The 16,905-nt window shown below is 39.9% G+C and overlaps 1 protein-coding gene across 1 annotated transcript in view; it reads left to right on the top strand.

The window, feature by feature from the left end:
* LOC124307898 (microtubule-associated protein futsch) overlaps positions 1-16,488 on the top strand; it is a 72,651-nt gene extending 56,163 nt beyond the window's left edge. Inside the window, exons 8-9 of the mRNA XM_046770064.1 lie at positions 54-10,774; positions 10,864-16,488. Of these exons, the coding sequence (XP_046626020.1) occupies positions 54-10,774; positions 10,864-11,033 (10,891 nt within the window). The 3' untranslated portion in view covers positions 11,034-16,488. The remainder of the gene's footprint in view (positions 1-53; positions 10,775-10,863) is intronic.
* Positions 16,489-16,905: the final 417 nt, after the last annotated feature.

Here is a 16,905-nt window from a genome sequence, read left to right as displayed (position 1 = left end):
GTTATACCTGATGACAAGATCCAGAAGAAGTCTTCGTCGCCGACTACGAAAGAAGTTGATGAGTATCTAACGCCCAGCATTACCACAGATACGTTGGAGAAAAAAAGAGTTCCTGAAGAAGAAGCGTCAAAAGACAAGTCTCCGTCTCCCTTGGCTGACGTCAAACCGGATCAGTCTCACATACCTAGTCTGATTGCAGAGAAATCTATTGAAAAAGTTTCATCTGAAGATAGATCTCCGTCACCGACTACAGGTGAGGTAACGGAGGAAACTGGAAAGCCCAGAATCAATGCTGAAAAGTTAATTGAGAAGGAAATTCATGATGATAAATTAGACAAGGATAAATCTCCTTCTCCAACCACTGACAAAGATGCTGACAAAACCAGGAAACCTAGTATAACTTCTGGAAAAATAGATGAGCAAGATGTGCCACATTATATTCAGGACAAATCTCCCTCCCCAACTGCAGACCATGACGCTGAAAAACTGCGTAAGCCCAGCATCACTTCTGACAAGCTAGATGACAAAGAAATTTCTGACGTGGAAATGCAGAAGGAGAAATCCCCATCTCCTATCACTGATTTGAAAAAAGACGAAGCTCAAGCGCCAAAAGTCACTCTCGAACAGCCGGATGACAAAGATGCTCCTCAAACAGAGTTACCCGGGGATAAATCTCCTTCTCCAACCACTGAAAAAGTCACTATTGATTCGCAAAAGCCCAGTATTACTTCTGAAAAACTGGATGACAAGGATCAAAAGGAGAAATCTCCAATCCCAGCAAGTTTAACAACTCTGGATAAACAAGATACACCAGATGAGAAAATACTGAAAGATTCCCCGTTATCAGTCTCACACGCAGAAACAGAGGAAAAGTTCCCTATTCTAAATACAGATCGGGTTATGGATGAAAGTCGCAAACCCAGCCTCACAGCTGATGATAAGCCAGATGATAAGGTACACCAAGATAAATCTCCTTCTCCCACTTCTGGCCTAGATACTTCCAAATCTCGAAAACCCAGTATACCCTCCAATCGACCAGATGAAAAAGATATTCTCGATGACGAATTGCTAAAGGATAAATCTCCATCGCCATCGAGTGATAAAATAAGTGATAAGTCTCGGTCACCAAGTATCGCTGCTGAGAAACCAGACGAAAAAGATATCTCAGAAAGCATGGTACACAAGGATAAAACCTCATCCCCAACAATCGGTGACGAGATTGAGAGTCATCCTAGAACTCCGAGCATCAGTTCAGATAAATTGGACTATGACGACACTCCGGATGCAAATGTAATTAAGGACAGATCTCCATCTCCATCGACTGATAAAATAAATGATAAGTCTCGGTCACCAAGCATTGTTGCTGATAAACCAGATGAAAAAGATATCCTAGAAAGTAAAGTATCCGAAGACAAAACTTCATCCCCAACAATCGGTGACAAGATTGAGAGGCATTCTAGAACTCCGAGCATCAGTTTAGATAAATTGGAGGATGAGGACATTCCCGATGCCAAAATAAGTAAGGACAGATCTCCATCTCCATCGACTGATAAATTAACTGACAAGTCTAGGTCACCAAGCATCGCTGCTGAGAAACCGGACGAAAAAGATGTCCTAGAAAGTAAAGTATCCAAAGACAAAACTTCATCACCAACAATCGGTGACAAGATTGAGAGGCATTCTAAAACTCCGAGCATCAGTTCAGATAAATTGGACGATGAGGACATTTCCGATGCAAAAATAAGTAAGGACAGATCACCATCTTCACCGACTGATAAAATAAGTGATAAGTCTCGGTCACCAAGTATTGTTGCCGAGAAACCAGACGAAAAAGATATCCTAGAAAGTAAAGAATCCAAAGACAAAACTTCATCCCCAACAATCGGTGACAAGATTGAGAGGCATTCCAGAACTCCGAGCATCAGTTCAGGTAAATTGGACGATGAGGACATTTCCGATGCAAAAATAAGTAAGGACAGATCTCCATCTCCATCGACTGATAAATTAAGTGACAAGTCTAGGTCACCAAGCATCGCTGCTGAGAAACCAGATGAAAAAGAAATTCTAGAAAGCAAGGTACATAGGGACAGAACTCCATCGCCGACAGTTATTGATGCAGTCTATCCTCACTCTCGAACTCCTAGCATCACTCCAGAGCAACTGGCTGACAAGAAAATTTCTGATGACATGATAATTAAGGATGCATCTCCGTCTCCGTCATCAGATAAAATAGGTGAAAAATCTTGGTCACCGAGTATCACTTCTGGGGCACCGGATGAAAGAATAATTGCGGAACGAAAAGATGAAAAGGAGAAGACTCCGTCCTCGATAACTGGCGATAAAACTGATCGTCACTCTCGAACTTCTAGCATCAGCTCTGAAAGACTAGATGATAAGGATATTGCTGAAGATAAGATAATTACAGAGCGGCCAGCGTCTGCAGAAGTAGATAAAATAACTGAAAAACCTTCTGAAAAATCAGATGATAGAGATATTCCTGAAAGCAAGCTGCAGAAGGACAAAACTCCGTCCCCAACGATTAGCGATAAAACTGACCAAGCTCCCAGTATTAGTCCTGACAAATTAGATGCAAAGGATATTCCTAAGGATAAAATATCTAAGGACGGATCTCCGTCTCCAACAACAGATACCGTGAGTGAAAAATCTCGGTCACCTAGTGTAACTTCCGAAAAACCAGATGAGATGGATATACTTGACAGCAAGTTACATAGGGCTAAAACTCCGTCCCCAACGACTGACGTCAAAACTGACCAAACTTATAGTATGAGTCCTGACGGACTGGAAGTCAAAGATATTCTTGAGGATAAGACAATCAAGGAAAAGTCTCCGTCTCCAACAACAGATAAAATGAGTGACAAGCCTCAGTCACCTAGTATCACGTCCAAAAAATTAGTTGAGAAGGACAATCTTGATAGTGAATTGAAAAAAGACAAATCTCCGTCCCCAACGACTGACGATAAAACTGACCAACATTCGCGATCTACTAGCATTAGTTCCGAGAAACTAGACGTCAAAGAAGATCTGGAAGGCAAGGTGCCAAAGGACAGATCTCCATCTCCACGAACTGAGGAAACAAGTGAGAAATCACGTTCACCAAAGGACAAAACTCCATCGCCAACGATCGTTGACACAGCCGAACGTCACTCTACAGATTCTAGTATCAGTTCTGATAAACTGGATACCAAAGACATTCCTAAGGATGAGCTATCCATGGACAAATCTCCGTCTCCATCAGCGGATAAAATAAGTGATAAGTCTCGGTCGCCTAGCATCACTTCCGAGAAACCAGATGAAAGAGACGTCGATGAAAGTAAGTTGCAAAAGGACACAACTCCGTCCCCAACAACTAGTGATAAAATTGAACGACACTCTCGAACTCCTAGTATCAGTTCTGTGAAACTAGACGACAAGGACATTCCAGACGTCAGTAAACAAAAAGATAAGTCTCCGTCTCCCACTACCGATAAAGCCACTGACAAGCCTCGATCACCTGCATTGATTTCTGAGATTCCTGATGAACAAGAAATCTCTGAAACTGAAGTGCAAAAGGACAAATCCCCAACTCCAACAATTGAGGACAAGACCGATCGTCACTCCCGTACCTCTAGTATCAGTTCTGAAAAAATGGTAGAAAAAGATATTTCTGACGACAAGTCACTGAAAGATAAAACTCCATCTCCGACTGTTGACGAATTGACGGTCAATTCTCGCATCCCCAGCATCGTGCCCGATGAACTAGGTGATCAGCATATTTCAGGTGATTCTCTACGGAAGGACAAATCTCCTTCTTTAACACCGGATATAGATGTTCACAAGTCACGAGCATCCAGCATTAGTTCTGTAAAGCTGGATGAAGAAGCTACTTCTGAATTTGAATCTCAGAAAGACAAATCTCCTTCTCCACCTTCTGGTAAAGTTGGTGAACAGCCAGATAAGAAAAAGCTTGATGATGACGTACTAAAAGGAACAGCTCCTTCACCAACAGTGGACAAAATTACGGATGATTCAAAGCGATCCAGTGTTACCACTGACAAATTAGAAGCAGTCGCTACTCATGCTGACAAACTACCAAAAGAACAATCCCCACCCTCATTGATCGATGATAAAAAACCAAAATCTCCAGGATCTAGTGTCTTTAGTGATATTCCCGGTGAGAAATCTAGGTCACCTAGTATGTTCTCCGATAAATCGGGTGACGAAGACATTCCTACTCACGAAATTTACAAGGATACATCTCCAGTCCCAACTGATGATAAAGTCACCGATGGATCCCCAAAGCTGGATATTACCGATCACAAGACAGAAGAAAAGAATCTTCCTAAAGAACATGTTGAAGCACACGATAAGCCAGAAGACAAACCAGCGGTATGTGAAACTCCTATAAAGAAATTGGAAGTTAGTGATGTCCCTGAAGATAAAGAGGATACGGAAAAATCACTCCTGCCGAATACTGATGCATTTGACAAAACCAGGTCTCCTAGTATATCCACCGAAGAACCTGAAGTAAAAGAAAAATCCCAGAGTCCCAGTCCTACCAGTGAAAAGTCTGATGCCAAAAAACTTGATCTGAAAATAGAAAAAGACAAATCTCCATCTCCTGTGGTCGAAAAAGCTACATATAAATCTAGGTCACACAGTATTGAAAGTGAAAAAGGTGACGTCAGCATGTCAACCGAAGAACCAAAACCCCATGATATTTTCGATGACAAGTTTGATGCCAACCTTGACGAAAAATCTTCGATATCATCACTCAGCCCTAGTAAAGTGAGTGACGTGCTCGAAAAACTGCCTAGTGCCCTCGAAGATCAGCCCGAAACAAAACATGCTGCTCACGATGGTGAAACAAAAATCACCGAAGACGACAAAGCGGAATCTGTGTCAAAACCATCTAGTACCGCTAGCGATTTATTGGATGAAGTAGTTACTCAAACCCACGAAAAAGACGATTTACCAAAATCTCACAGCCCGTTGACACAGACGCACGACACATTTAACGTTGAAGATTTGACACCGACTCACCAGCCGGAAACACCCACTCAACTTTTCGTAAAGCCAGACGATAAAGAGAGTAAGTCTCCGTTACCTAGCACTGATGCATTAACGGACAAACCTCGTTCACCGAGTATCGTTGGTGAACAATTAAAATCTCCCAGCACCAAGTCACAGGCAATAGAACCGATGGAAACCGATGAAATTCCTGAATCGCTTGCTGACGGATCGGTTTATGACGAACCGAAATCTCCCAGAGATAGATCGCTTAGTCATGACAGGTCTCCGATGGACCGCTCCAGATCTCATAGTCTGTTTGATTCAGGAGACAGAACACCTTTGGGACGTTCCAGAGCAGCAAGCTTATTTGACGATAAATTGGAAGACAGGATCGCGCTATTAGAATTTGACAGTCACGCGACACGACTTAGTATTTCTGAAGAAACTGATGAGGATCGATTACCACAAAAGGTAGATGACTCCAAACCCGGTTCGAAATCGCCCAGCGTTGGTAATCTCGAAAGTCCAAGAACTTCAATTGCCACCGATCTCAAGAGCACTGATTTCCCATCTGCCAAGCGACTGGAAATCGAACAGTATATACTTGAAGAGTTCATATTGAGAAACAGAAAGGTAACATCAGAAATTATTCAAGAAATCGTGGTGAAAAAATCAGTTCCAAGATACATTGTCATCGAGATTATCGAGGAAATAATTATCAAGCGAAAGATTCCCAGAGAATCTGTGATTGAGGTTCTCGAGACCGAAGAACTCGAGCCGGAGGATATGAAAGTTCAACCAAAGCAGACAGCTCTTGAAACAAAGGAAACTGATGATGACAAAAAAGGTAGTCCAACTCCTGTTGAGGATACAAAGCCAACATCAGAAGACAAGAAGCCTCGTGAAGGCATCACTGATCAAGTCTCTGATATGAAATCGGTAACGCCAACGGCACCAAGTACCGTCAGTGTCAAAACGATTACACCTGAATTGCACGTAATCAAAAAGCGCAGTGTTCTCGATGACAAGAGTCCAGAGTCTGATGAAGTGAAGAAAAGTCCTCATGAACCCAAAGCACCTCAGTCGGAAAAACTTACAAGCGTTAAAGATGATAGCCCAGAGTCAGAAGAAATGAAAATTGAGCGTCCTAGCATCGTACAAGATGAACATTCAGGTTCTAAATTGGATTCGAAGATTTCTGAAGATCAAACCAAGCCAGATGTGAAAGTTACTCCCGTAGTGGTACCGACGACTGATGAAAGCAAAGATATTCGTCCCAAACAGTTGGAGGAAGAAGTGGTAATGATAACGGATGCGAAGAGAACAGAGATCGAGGAATATATTATGGAAGAATACATTATTAGAGGCAGAAAATTAACGCGAGAGATTGTAGAAGAGATTGTGATGAAAAAAGGAGTACCCAGATATATAATTTTGGAAATCATTGAGGAAATAATCATCAAACGAAGAATTTCACGAGTATCGGTAATTGATTTTCATGATGAGGAAACATCCGATAAGGAAGGTCTTGAACCCACTGATCGATCGACGACTTCTTCAATCAGTGAGAAGGATGATATAAGGCTGAGAAAATCGTCTGAAGACAGATTTGAAATAGTTACTGGCAAGTCAACTCCAGAGATTTCATCCGCCAAGGACCAGACGATAGATTTCTCTGGGAAATCTACTCCGGATTTGAAATCGTCTTTGCTTTCTGAGAAGTATTCCGACAAGTCTGGATATTCTTCTCCGGATATGAGACAATTCGACGAAAGGTCTGGAAAATCGACTCCAGATTACAGAACAGAATATGAAAGCCAATTTCACAAAGCATTTATTGGAGGGATGACGGAAATTAGAACTACGCACATCACGACACTGTCCGGAAAGTCAACACCAGACTTTGGCGCAGGACGTGACGATACACCAGAACCAAAATCAGAATCGTGTGAACTGAAATCAGACCATTTACCTGGTGGACCTTTCGACACGGCCATCCATGACACCAAAATTGTACCATCAGAAGAAAAATCAGCCGAGACTGTTCCAACTACGCATGTTGACCCAGATTCACACAAAGCAAAAGTTCCCGAGGTATCATCAGGAACAAAAACCACAGATTCAGAACATTCGAGTCCGGAGAAAACTTCCGAACAATCAACATTTATTACAACAATTTCGGAAATAACCAAAGCAAAATCTGAGCTGGTTACTAAAATCAGTGAATCTTTAGCATCTTCCACTTCTACGGTAACAAACAAAACAGTTGTGTCTGAACACGAATCGAAAGCACCTTCCGGTTCACCTGTTCCAGAAGATACCATCACATCACCGAGTACCATTACCACGGTAAAGACGTCCGAAATTGAATCGGACCCCGAAGCAATCACTAAGGTTATCAAGCGTCAAATTGAAACTCATGAAACTCCTGAAACTGAAATAATAATCAGAACGGTACGACATGTAACTGAAGTCGAAGAAGATGAAGCTAGTGTTACTGAAACCTCAACTACCGTAACGAAGACTGTCGAAGTTGAATCAGAGCCAGAAATTATTACCAAAGTTATAAGAGGTGAAATCGAATCGCATGAGCCTTCGGAGACGCAAGTGATTACTAGAACTATAAAACACGTTACAGAATCGGAAGAAAGTGCGCCGCAAATCACTACAAAGGTCATAAAACGCGAAATAATCCAACCTGCAGATGATTCAGTATCACATAGTCTTCCTGGTACTAAGCACCAGGTCCAGGGATACGAACCGGAGGCAATGGATACTATTACGAGAACCATTAGACACGTTACCGAGATCGAGGAAGGAGAACCAGAAATTATCACGAAAGTGATAAGGCGGGAAATTGTTGAATCTGATGATGCCACTGAACTAGAATCGGAAGTAATCACGAGGACGATCCGGCGTGAAGTAGAGATGCATGAACCTTCGGAAACGGAAGTGATTACGAGAACAGTAAAGCACGTTACCGAAGTTGAGGAAACTGACCCAGAAATCATCACGAAGGTAATAAAACGAGAAATTGTTGAACCTAGAGATGAGATCGAACTCGAGCCAGAAATAATCACAAGAATAATCCGGCGTGAAGTAGAGGAACATGAACCTTCAGAAACCGAAGTGATCACGAGAACCATCAGACACGTGACAGAAATCGAAGACGATGAGCCAGAAATTATCACAAGAGTTATTAGACGAGAAATTCACATTCCTGATGGTGAACAACACGATGTGGATCACCCTGAAGGAAAATTGGAAACATCTGAGATTATAACTAAGTCGATAAAGACATCAGACGCGCCACCGGAAACAGTAAAAAGAATAATCAGTCGAGAAGGTACCCCAGAGGTTACTGAAACTATTACAACTAGGACAACAAAGACGATAATTTCCGAGGCTGGTCCCCCAACAGAAACAATAACAAAAACAACAACTACGACTGTAACTTCCGATATTGAGAAACCGGAACTAATCACTCGCATCATATCACGCGAAGGCACACCAGAAATCTCAGAAACTATTACAAGAACGACAAAAACAACTTCGTCGGATGCTGGGCCTGAGTACATCACCAAGATCATCAATCGCGAAGGAACGCCAGAAATTATAAAAACTTCTGACGTCAAACGAATCGTGACAACGGTGACAACGGTTACGGGACCTGATGGGGAATCTGTTACAACAAAGGATGTAAAGGAGAGCAGTGACAAGTTGGACAGCGAAGACTTGCTGGAGAAATTGATCGATTCTTCTTCCGGCGAAACCAAAACCAGCGAGGAGAGATTCGTTAGCGAGACTCCAGACGGACTCAAAACGGAGGAGATAATAAAGAGAACAGTCACCACAGTCACTTCCAGTTCAGGAACATCCACTCCAGACGTGAAGACGTTCGTTGACTCTGAAAAGTCAACACCCGATCACAAACAAGATATGAAAATTAAAACTCCGCCCAAGGAAGATACGGCCAAGCCAAGTTCGGAAATATCCAGCGATAAGTCAGGACCAGAAATTCCATCTTCACATTTGATAAAAGATATCATTTCCGAGGATAGAAGCTACTCTGGAATGTCATCGCCTGATATTTCGCTACCAAAGGATTTAATCTCGATCGGATCTACCGGAAAATCAACTCCAGACATTCCCGTATCTCCGTTAATCCGAGATCCGACTTCGATTCAAGGTAGAATGTTATCTGGAAGGTCTACACCTGATAGAAAGTCTGAAGGAAGATCCCGGACCGCAACTCCCGAAGGATTCCGGTCCGGTGAAACGATCAGAACGATCATAACCACGACGCGAACAATGTCTGAAGAAGGCGACATCATAACCGTGACAAAGGAAGTTACAGAGAGTACTAACGAACAGGGTGAGACGGTGGTACTCGAGGAGAAGACTAACGTTATACGAGACGATAAACTACCCAGCAAAGATGCAGGAGAGACTGCGATCAGCAGCGTTATTGGAAGCATCAAGGCCTCGGAGTTAAAGAGGGGGTCGAGTCCTGGTTCCGACGTCATGAGCGACCGAGATATCGGTCCGATGAGTCCCAGGAGTGACATTAGTAGCGGACATAGTCGTGCAGCAACTCACGTCTGGGGAAGCAGCGAGGAAAGGCACACCTACTCAGACGATGAACCACCCAGCTCGCCACTCAGTGCGACATCCCAGTTCGGCTGCTCCCCTCAGCCACCAAGACACGAGTCGCCCAGGTACGATTTGCCGCAGCTACCCCGTTACGAGTTGCCCTTCGACAAGGAGAAGGAGCACAAGACAGAGGGTATCCAGAGTTCGATGATGAGCGGAAGCTTCTACGGTGAGCTTCCAGTTGAGCCAGGCACAACCTCGTCGACCAAGACTTCCCACACCATGCCGAAGAACAGCGAACCGATACCGATTCAGGGTGAATACTCAGTGATGAAGAAAAGGTTTATGGTTGAGAAGGAGTACGCCGGAGGCTACGACTACAGAGTCGAAGCGAAAAAGTACGTCGACGACGCGGACCTCGACTTTGACAAAGCGATGATGGAGCACAGGGAAAAGCGTGGCGAGGACCTCGTCTCGCATCACTATTCAAACGGTGCATCGGCCACGGTTTACACGAACGGTAATGCTTCTGGTAAAGATGCGACCACACCGACTACCGTTGAGACAAAGACAGTTGGTGAGAAGAAGAAGAGCGACCCAATGGCCGCTTCATTCAGCGCAGAAAAGGAAGGCGAGGAGGCCGGAAAATCCGGAAAAGATCCTCTTGAGGGTTGGGGTAAACCCCTCTACCTCCCGTCGCCCAAGCCGCCGAGGAAATTCAACCTTCAACGACCAGTCGCCTCCACGAGCTCGGAGGAACTCAATCCGGACAGTCTGAAGTTCGACGTGATCAACAATTGGGGAGAACCGCTGAGGCTTCCTTCTCCTGCCCCGGCCCCAACGAACGAGCTTCCGAATAACGGAACTCCCGGAACGCCGAAGAAGGAGAGAAAACAGCCGAAAAAAGTGGTCTCGGAAAATAACAAGAACAAAAAACGCTCAGAGAGCCCGAACAAAGTTGACAAGAAATCAAAAGACACGAAGAACAAGGTTCAGCCAGTCTACATGGATCTAACCTACGTTCCTCACCACGGCAACTCCTTCTACAGTTCACTCGAGTTCTTCAAGCGAATTCGGGCTCGGTACTACGTCTTCAGCGGCACAGAACCCAGCCGAGAGGTCTACGACGCTTTGCTCGAAGCGAAAAAGACTTGGGAGGACAAAAATTTGGGTGAGTGATGACTTTGCACTTTGATTCGACGATGCTCTAAAGGTCGTTTTCAGACCGATCATTAACGAGGCATGCTATTTCTGTTCCAGAAGTGACCATGATCCCGACTTACGACACCGACACTCTCGGCTACTGGGTCGCCGACAATGAGGAGGCGCTTGCGGCGAACCACATCGACCTCTCACCCTCAGCTTCTCGCTGCACAATAAACCTCCAGGATCATGAGACTAGTTGCAGTGCCTACCGCCTCGAGTTCTAGGGATTGGCAGCATGCTCGGCCGTGATAGTCGAGTTCTAGGCAGTCTTGTCATTCAACGTCAACGCAAACTGAGCCTAGACTAGCGTATGCCACGTAAGGAACTGGAGATAAAGTTGAAAAAAAAAAAAAGAAAAATGAAACAGCAAAGTAAAAAGTGCACTGACTCTAGGTCGGTCGCTCCCTGCCGGGGCCCGGACAAGTTTATGCCCATTCAAAAAACAAGGTAAAGAATCATCCGAATTAATAATAAGCCTGTAATCGATAGTATGTATATTTATATTTGCAAGTATATAGCTTGAGGCTAAATGGAATAGGTCGTACTCGAGAGAGATTCATTATACCGACAGAATAGAAGCTCGAGGATATCTAGGCAAACGCTTAACATATTTGATCAGGTTGATCGTGTATACGAAACTCGCATTTCAATTCCTCCGGGTCACGGCACGGAAATTCTCTGTATATTAGATCGTGATCAAGATATAGGATTTTCAAATTCCCGGATGTGATTAGCCAAGTATAAAATAGCGAATGAAAACGTGCAGGTATGACAGTCAAAAGAGAGAATCCAGGAATCTTTCCTCTTCCCTGTAGCAAGACCCTTAATCGAAGATCTGACGTAGCCACTGCTCTCTACGAGCAATTATGCGTTAGTTGTAATAATAATAATAATAATGAACCTTTGAAGTTACCTGAACTAAGCCCCAATGTTGTTAAAGCATGAAAGCAAAAGAAAAAGAAAATATAATAATAATAATATTGTTAGACCAACATTATATCGTGCGAAAAAACATCTATATGTCTTTAAAATGAGTATATTGTCGTAAATGTCTATACATATATAACAATATATAAATGGTTATATTTACACCAAGAAATAATGTTACCTATTATAATATTATTATATGTCTTTTTAGAGAGATAATCAACAGTTTACCAATACAAAATCCAAAAAAAAAACGAAAAAAAAAGAAACTGGTCGTGGTTACCTATAAACGCGATCATCTATATATTATATGACGTTGGCAAAACGTATAAATATGTCCTTTGTTGACTGGCAGACAGTACTAATATATTATAATATAATATAACATTTCACTTCATCCAGCTATTGATTATACATACTTTGGACTTAAATATAATAAAACTGTTTGAATCCAGGTTTACTCTCGTGAAAATAAAAAAATCGATTTGACTTTGCAAATTCCATGCAGAAGAAAGATGTACGTTATACTGTCGTATGAAGTTTCAATTGTTCCATCCAAAACGACATCCTATACGCATAATTCAACCTAGACGATCAAAACTCTGTAATCATAGACTTATAGACGTGAGCTCCGCCAACTTTCGAGATTCAAAGTTTACGGGTTTAAAGTGCTTCGCATACGTTTCGCAAATTTGCGCCGTACCGGGGGAGAGGATCTCGAGAGTTTACGGTGTTCATTTACTCGGACAATTTTCACCTCGATGCCAGACCATAAATTAAAAAAAAATAAAAAAAAAAAAATGAAAGATGATAGAGAAACAATATTAAAAAATGAAGAACAAACTAACAAGTAAACAAAAAAAAGAAGTGAAAAAAAACACAAAACTGTAACCGTAGAATCGATACAAACTTTTTGTACTTATTGCTCTGTCAGCGACGAGTGCTTGAGAATAGCGAGGCAAATTTCATCTACTATTTCACATAATATATATTGTGTTATTGATGAGTCGATACATCGGCGAAGTAGGTTTTTTGACCGCGTCTTTGTTCGTATGGAATGTTACAGGCTTTTTCAAGCAATTTTATTTCTTTGCCTTCCGAGTTTGGTACTACCGTTTTATTTTGTTAATTTGTCGTTTCATTTTATCCCGTCCCGTGCAATGACGTAAAAAATGTTCAACACGAAATTTCGTGAGGAAAAGTCAAAATATATTTTATCGATTATACACCGCTGCATTTATAATTACCATGATTATTATTATTATTATTATTGTTATTATTATTATTATTATTATTATGTAGCTATGGAAAAGGCATGTAATTCGTGTAGTATACGGGGCGAGGGGCGAATGTTGTCGGTTTGTGTTCGTTCCGACATCGTCGGCTTTCTCGTCCGCGAGACAATTGACTCATTTTTTCAAGTTATTGCATAATACGTATTAATAGTTATTATATTAGAAATTTAGGAACTAAATCCCGTTGAGCTGATTGATAATCTCGCGCGCGCACCTTACGTGTGGCGCAAATATATAGAAAATGTGATTTTAGAATGCTAATATATAATATAAATATTATATAGAAAAAAAGAAAAAGAGATTGAGAAAAGATGAAAAAAAAAAAAAAAGATAAAAAAAAAATGAAAAAATATAAACGACGGATAATTCGTACGTAAATTTGCGTACTATGTATAATGTGCTAAGAATAATATGACTAATACGGAGTCTTAGGGATTAGCGCGCGCGCGAGATTTTTATATCGCTAACAACGTGAAAAGGAACGTATATAAAATAGTATTTAATAGTAAGTTTTCTACCGCCCGCCTACTTTCGTGGTATTTTTTCAATTTTCTTTTCGCCACCGCGCTCTTACACGAAAACCCTATATACATTATATTATCTTATATTATTACATTTAATTATCGTTATCCATTGTTGATTACAATTATTTATATATCATTATTTAAAATTTTAACGCTATATATGTGTGTATATGGACATATGCACACACAGATTCGTACACGTACTATTACCTATATTTACTAAATATTGCTATACCGCTATTGTTGTTGTTGTTATTATTATTATTATTATTATTATTATTTTATTTCTATTTCTATTTTTCTTTCATCTATTATTATATACGACTATTTATTTTTTAATTCGAGCAAAAAAAAGAAAAAAGAAATTAGGTATCATATACGTACATGCACTATTATACCTATATACCTGTTACACTATGCGCGTGGAGGCCGAGTATTATATTTTGGAATGCCACGGTTTGAGTCAAATATTATTATTATTACTATACACACGTATTTATATGTATATATACATATATACATATACATAATATCTATGATACAAACTATAAAACAAACGTTAAAAAACAAAAACCGCTATAATCGAATTCGTATGGTAACTACTTGAAAATTAAATACCGCAATAGGTATATAAAATATGCATATTATTTCGATTGTTATATTTGAGTGTAGATACGCGATTAAAAAGTGGAAATGCAACCGTCGTAACTAACAATGTGTTACATTGAACCTTGTGTTGTGATTTTACGTTTTTAAAAGCGGATAACTAATTGGTTCATTTGTTTTAATTGCTTTGATGTTTGAAAATTTTTTAAATATTGTTTTGTCTTACAATTGAATTCGTTGGATTTGATTATCGATTGAAAAAAAAAATGACCAGCTATTTAGGTAGGATGTTGATATATATAAAAATAATTGAATTGTCGATTGAAATCTATATAATTATTATATACAATTTGATGAATTGAAGAAAAAGGAATAAATAAATATTATAATTAGGTGCGAGCTTTCAAAGATATACTTATATAGAGTGAATCGAATACGAGGATTGAAGATAAGAGAGAAAAATTTTAATTAAAAAATAATCATGATAAAGAAAAAGAGAAACGAGAAGACGAGAAAGAATAATACGGTTCGATGAGAGATCGAAAATGGATGCAGTACGAGCCCCACACCTTAACGAAAAATAAGCCGTTTCGAAACGAAGGGAGATTAACAGTTTCGTGATACCGTAATAGTTCCTCTTTTTTGTTGTGTACCCTTAAATATACCTGACATGTATATACATATTATTATCGTCGTTGTGAACATTATTATACTATTATCGATAATTCTTATTTTTTCTTCTGTTCTCTTGCTTCACACTAGTCTGACTATGAGCCGATTGGCTACTGCTAACTGTTATCATTTTTATTATTGTTATTATTATCATTATCATTATCATTATTATTATTATTATTATGACTTCTATACTACTACTGCTACTGTTATATTGTACAATTACTACTATACCTATAATAACTGCGATGCGTGCAGTTTATCATTACTTAAGTAACCGATCAACCGAGGTTGGACATTTTGTCCTGTTCATGTGATTATCTACTATGATTCTTATTATTACGTTAATTAATTAATTATCGTATAAGAATGCTGCAACGGACGTCGAAAGGGGGAAAAAAAAAAATAAGAACCGCAGCAATGAAAACGAGAGAAAAAAAAATATTGCAAAGAAGCATGTGCATTTACTATATATATATAATTAAAACTTTATACATGCAAAAATGTTCCTCAAACATTCCAAAGTCTATAACTATGTGGATAACTCGAGGCTCTAGTCAAACTGATGAGAGTAGTCGTTTCCTGTGGCTAACGTGCTGCTGAAAATGTCGATTCATCTAGTCACCGGTGAAAACGCGAGTATTAATTTGTAAAACAATGATTAAATCTCTTTTTATCAAAATAATCACCCTATTAAGATTTTTGAACAAAGCCTGCACTGGATCAATCGAATATAATAATCCGAGGTGAAAATGAGTTTCACAAACTGTTAATCCCTCCCGAAACGGTGCGTGCATTTCGTTTTACGAACGGATGAATTCAAATTAATACGTGGAGTGTTCATGGTGCTATGATTATTATTAGAAAAAAAAAAAAAAAATTAAAAAATTAATAAATAAATGATTAAATAAAAAATAATGAATAATAATAATAATAAAAGTAATAATGTTATGCTATATTATGATAAATGATAATGTAATAAACGAAAAGTACACTATACCTTAGAATGCCTTGCCCAAAGAAACAGGTTCCGATATGATACCGCAATCTTGTTGTATCTCTATAAAATTTAAACTAAAGCAAAAAAACCATCATATTGTCCTTACCAAGGCATTTCGAAACCTTTCTTTTCGTTTCTAACTTCTCAACTTCTTACGATTTCTCCCGTTGTATAGACTGTCACTGTAACATTTTTATTATCCAAAACACGAGGCACTCAATGATTAGTGCGATATTTTTTCTCTTTGGTGACAGTTTTGATTTTGTATTATCGCATTCTTCGAAATACTGATTCTGCCGCCAATATCCTGAACTCCGAAAACGTCTGACGATAAGGCTAGGAAACTACCGAAGCTACGAGCATAAAATAATTCCAAAATAAAACGAAACTGGAAACATCTCGCGTTGGTGAAATGTGAGGTGAAATTTGGTGCAATGAATTCAACACCGAATTTGAAATTGAAGATGAAATCGTCGTAAAGTGTACTTTGAACGTTCAAACGCCAGTCATTCCTCCGACTGGAATTTGAAACGCTGAAAAAAGGATGCATGCACTAAAATTAAAAGAAAGTGCGGAACAAAAAAGAGCATCATCTGCCAAAAACAAAAAAAAAAAAAAACAAATAATCGACGTCGGTATCACTGCAGAAATTATTGACAAGAAAGTGTTTCACCTCTACATACGCATCTTCCGTAAATCTACTTCCATGACGATAAAAGATCCTCCCGTGCGATCCGTCAGCTTCCCAAAATCGTTAAGTGATTTCAGATTATTTAAACCTCACCCTCCGTAGAAACCCTATTAATTATGCGATGAGTGTCTAAAATGTGAATGCTTAAATTGGTTAGGGTGGTCATTTCCATCCCTAATCGTATCAACGTTTTTTCAATAACCGAAAAATATTGCAATCGTTGATTATACATTCTCTCTCACTGGCCAATACACAGTATTTCTCACCAAAAATAGAGAAAAAAAAAATCTTGTACGATTGGTTGAATGGCTACGTAATGCGGAAACAGAAATGTTGAAATAAATGTTAGAGTGATTTTGCTGGTATGTTGGGTGCAGGCCG

Source organism: Neodiprion virginianus, chromosome 6 (genome assembly GCF_021901495.1).
Source record: "Neodiprion virginianus isolate iyNeoVirg1 chromosome 6, iyNeoVirg1.1, whole genome shotgun sequence".
Taxonomy (NCBI): Eukaryota; Metazoa; Arthropoda; class Insecta; order Hymenoptera; family Diprionidae; genus Neodiprion; species Neodiprion virginianus.
This window is presented reverse-complemented; position numbering and strand designations above follow the sequence as displayed.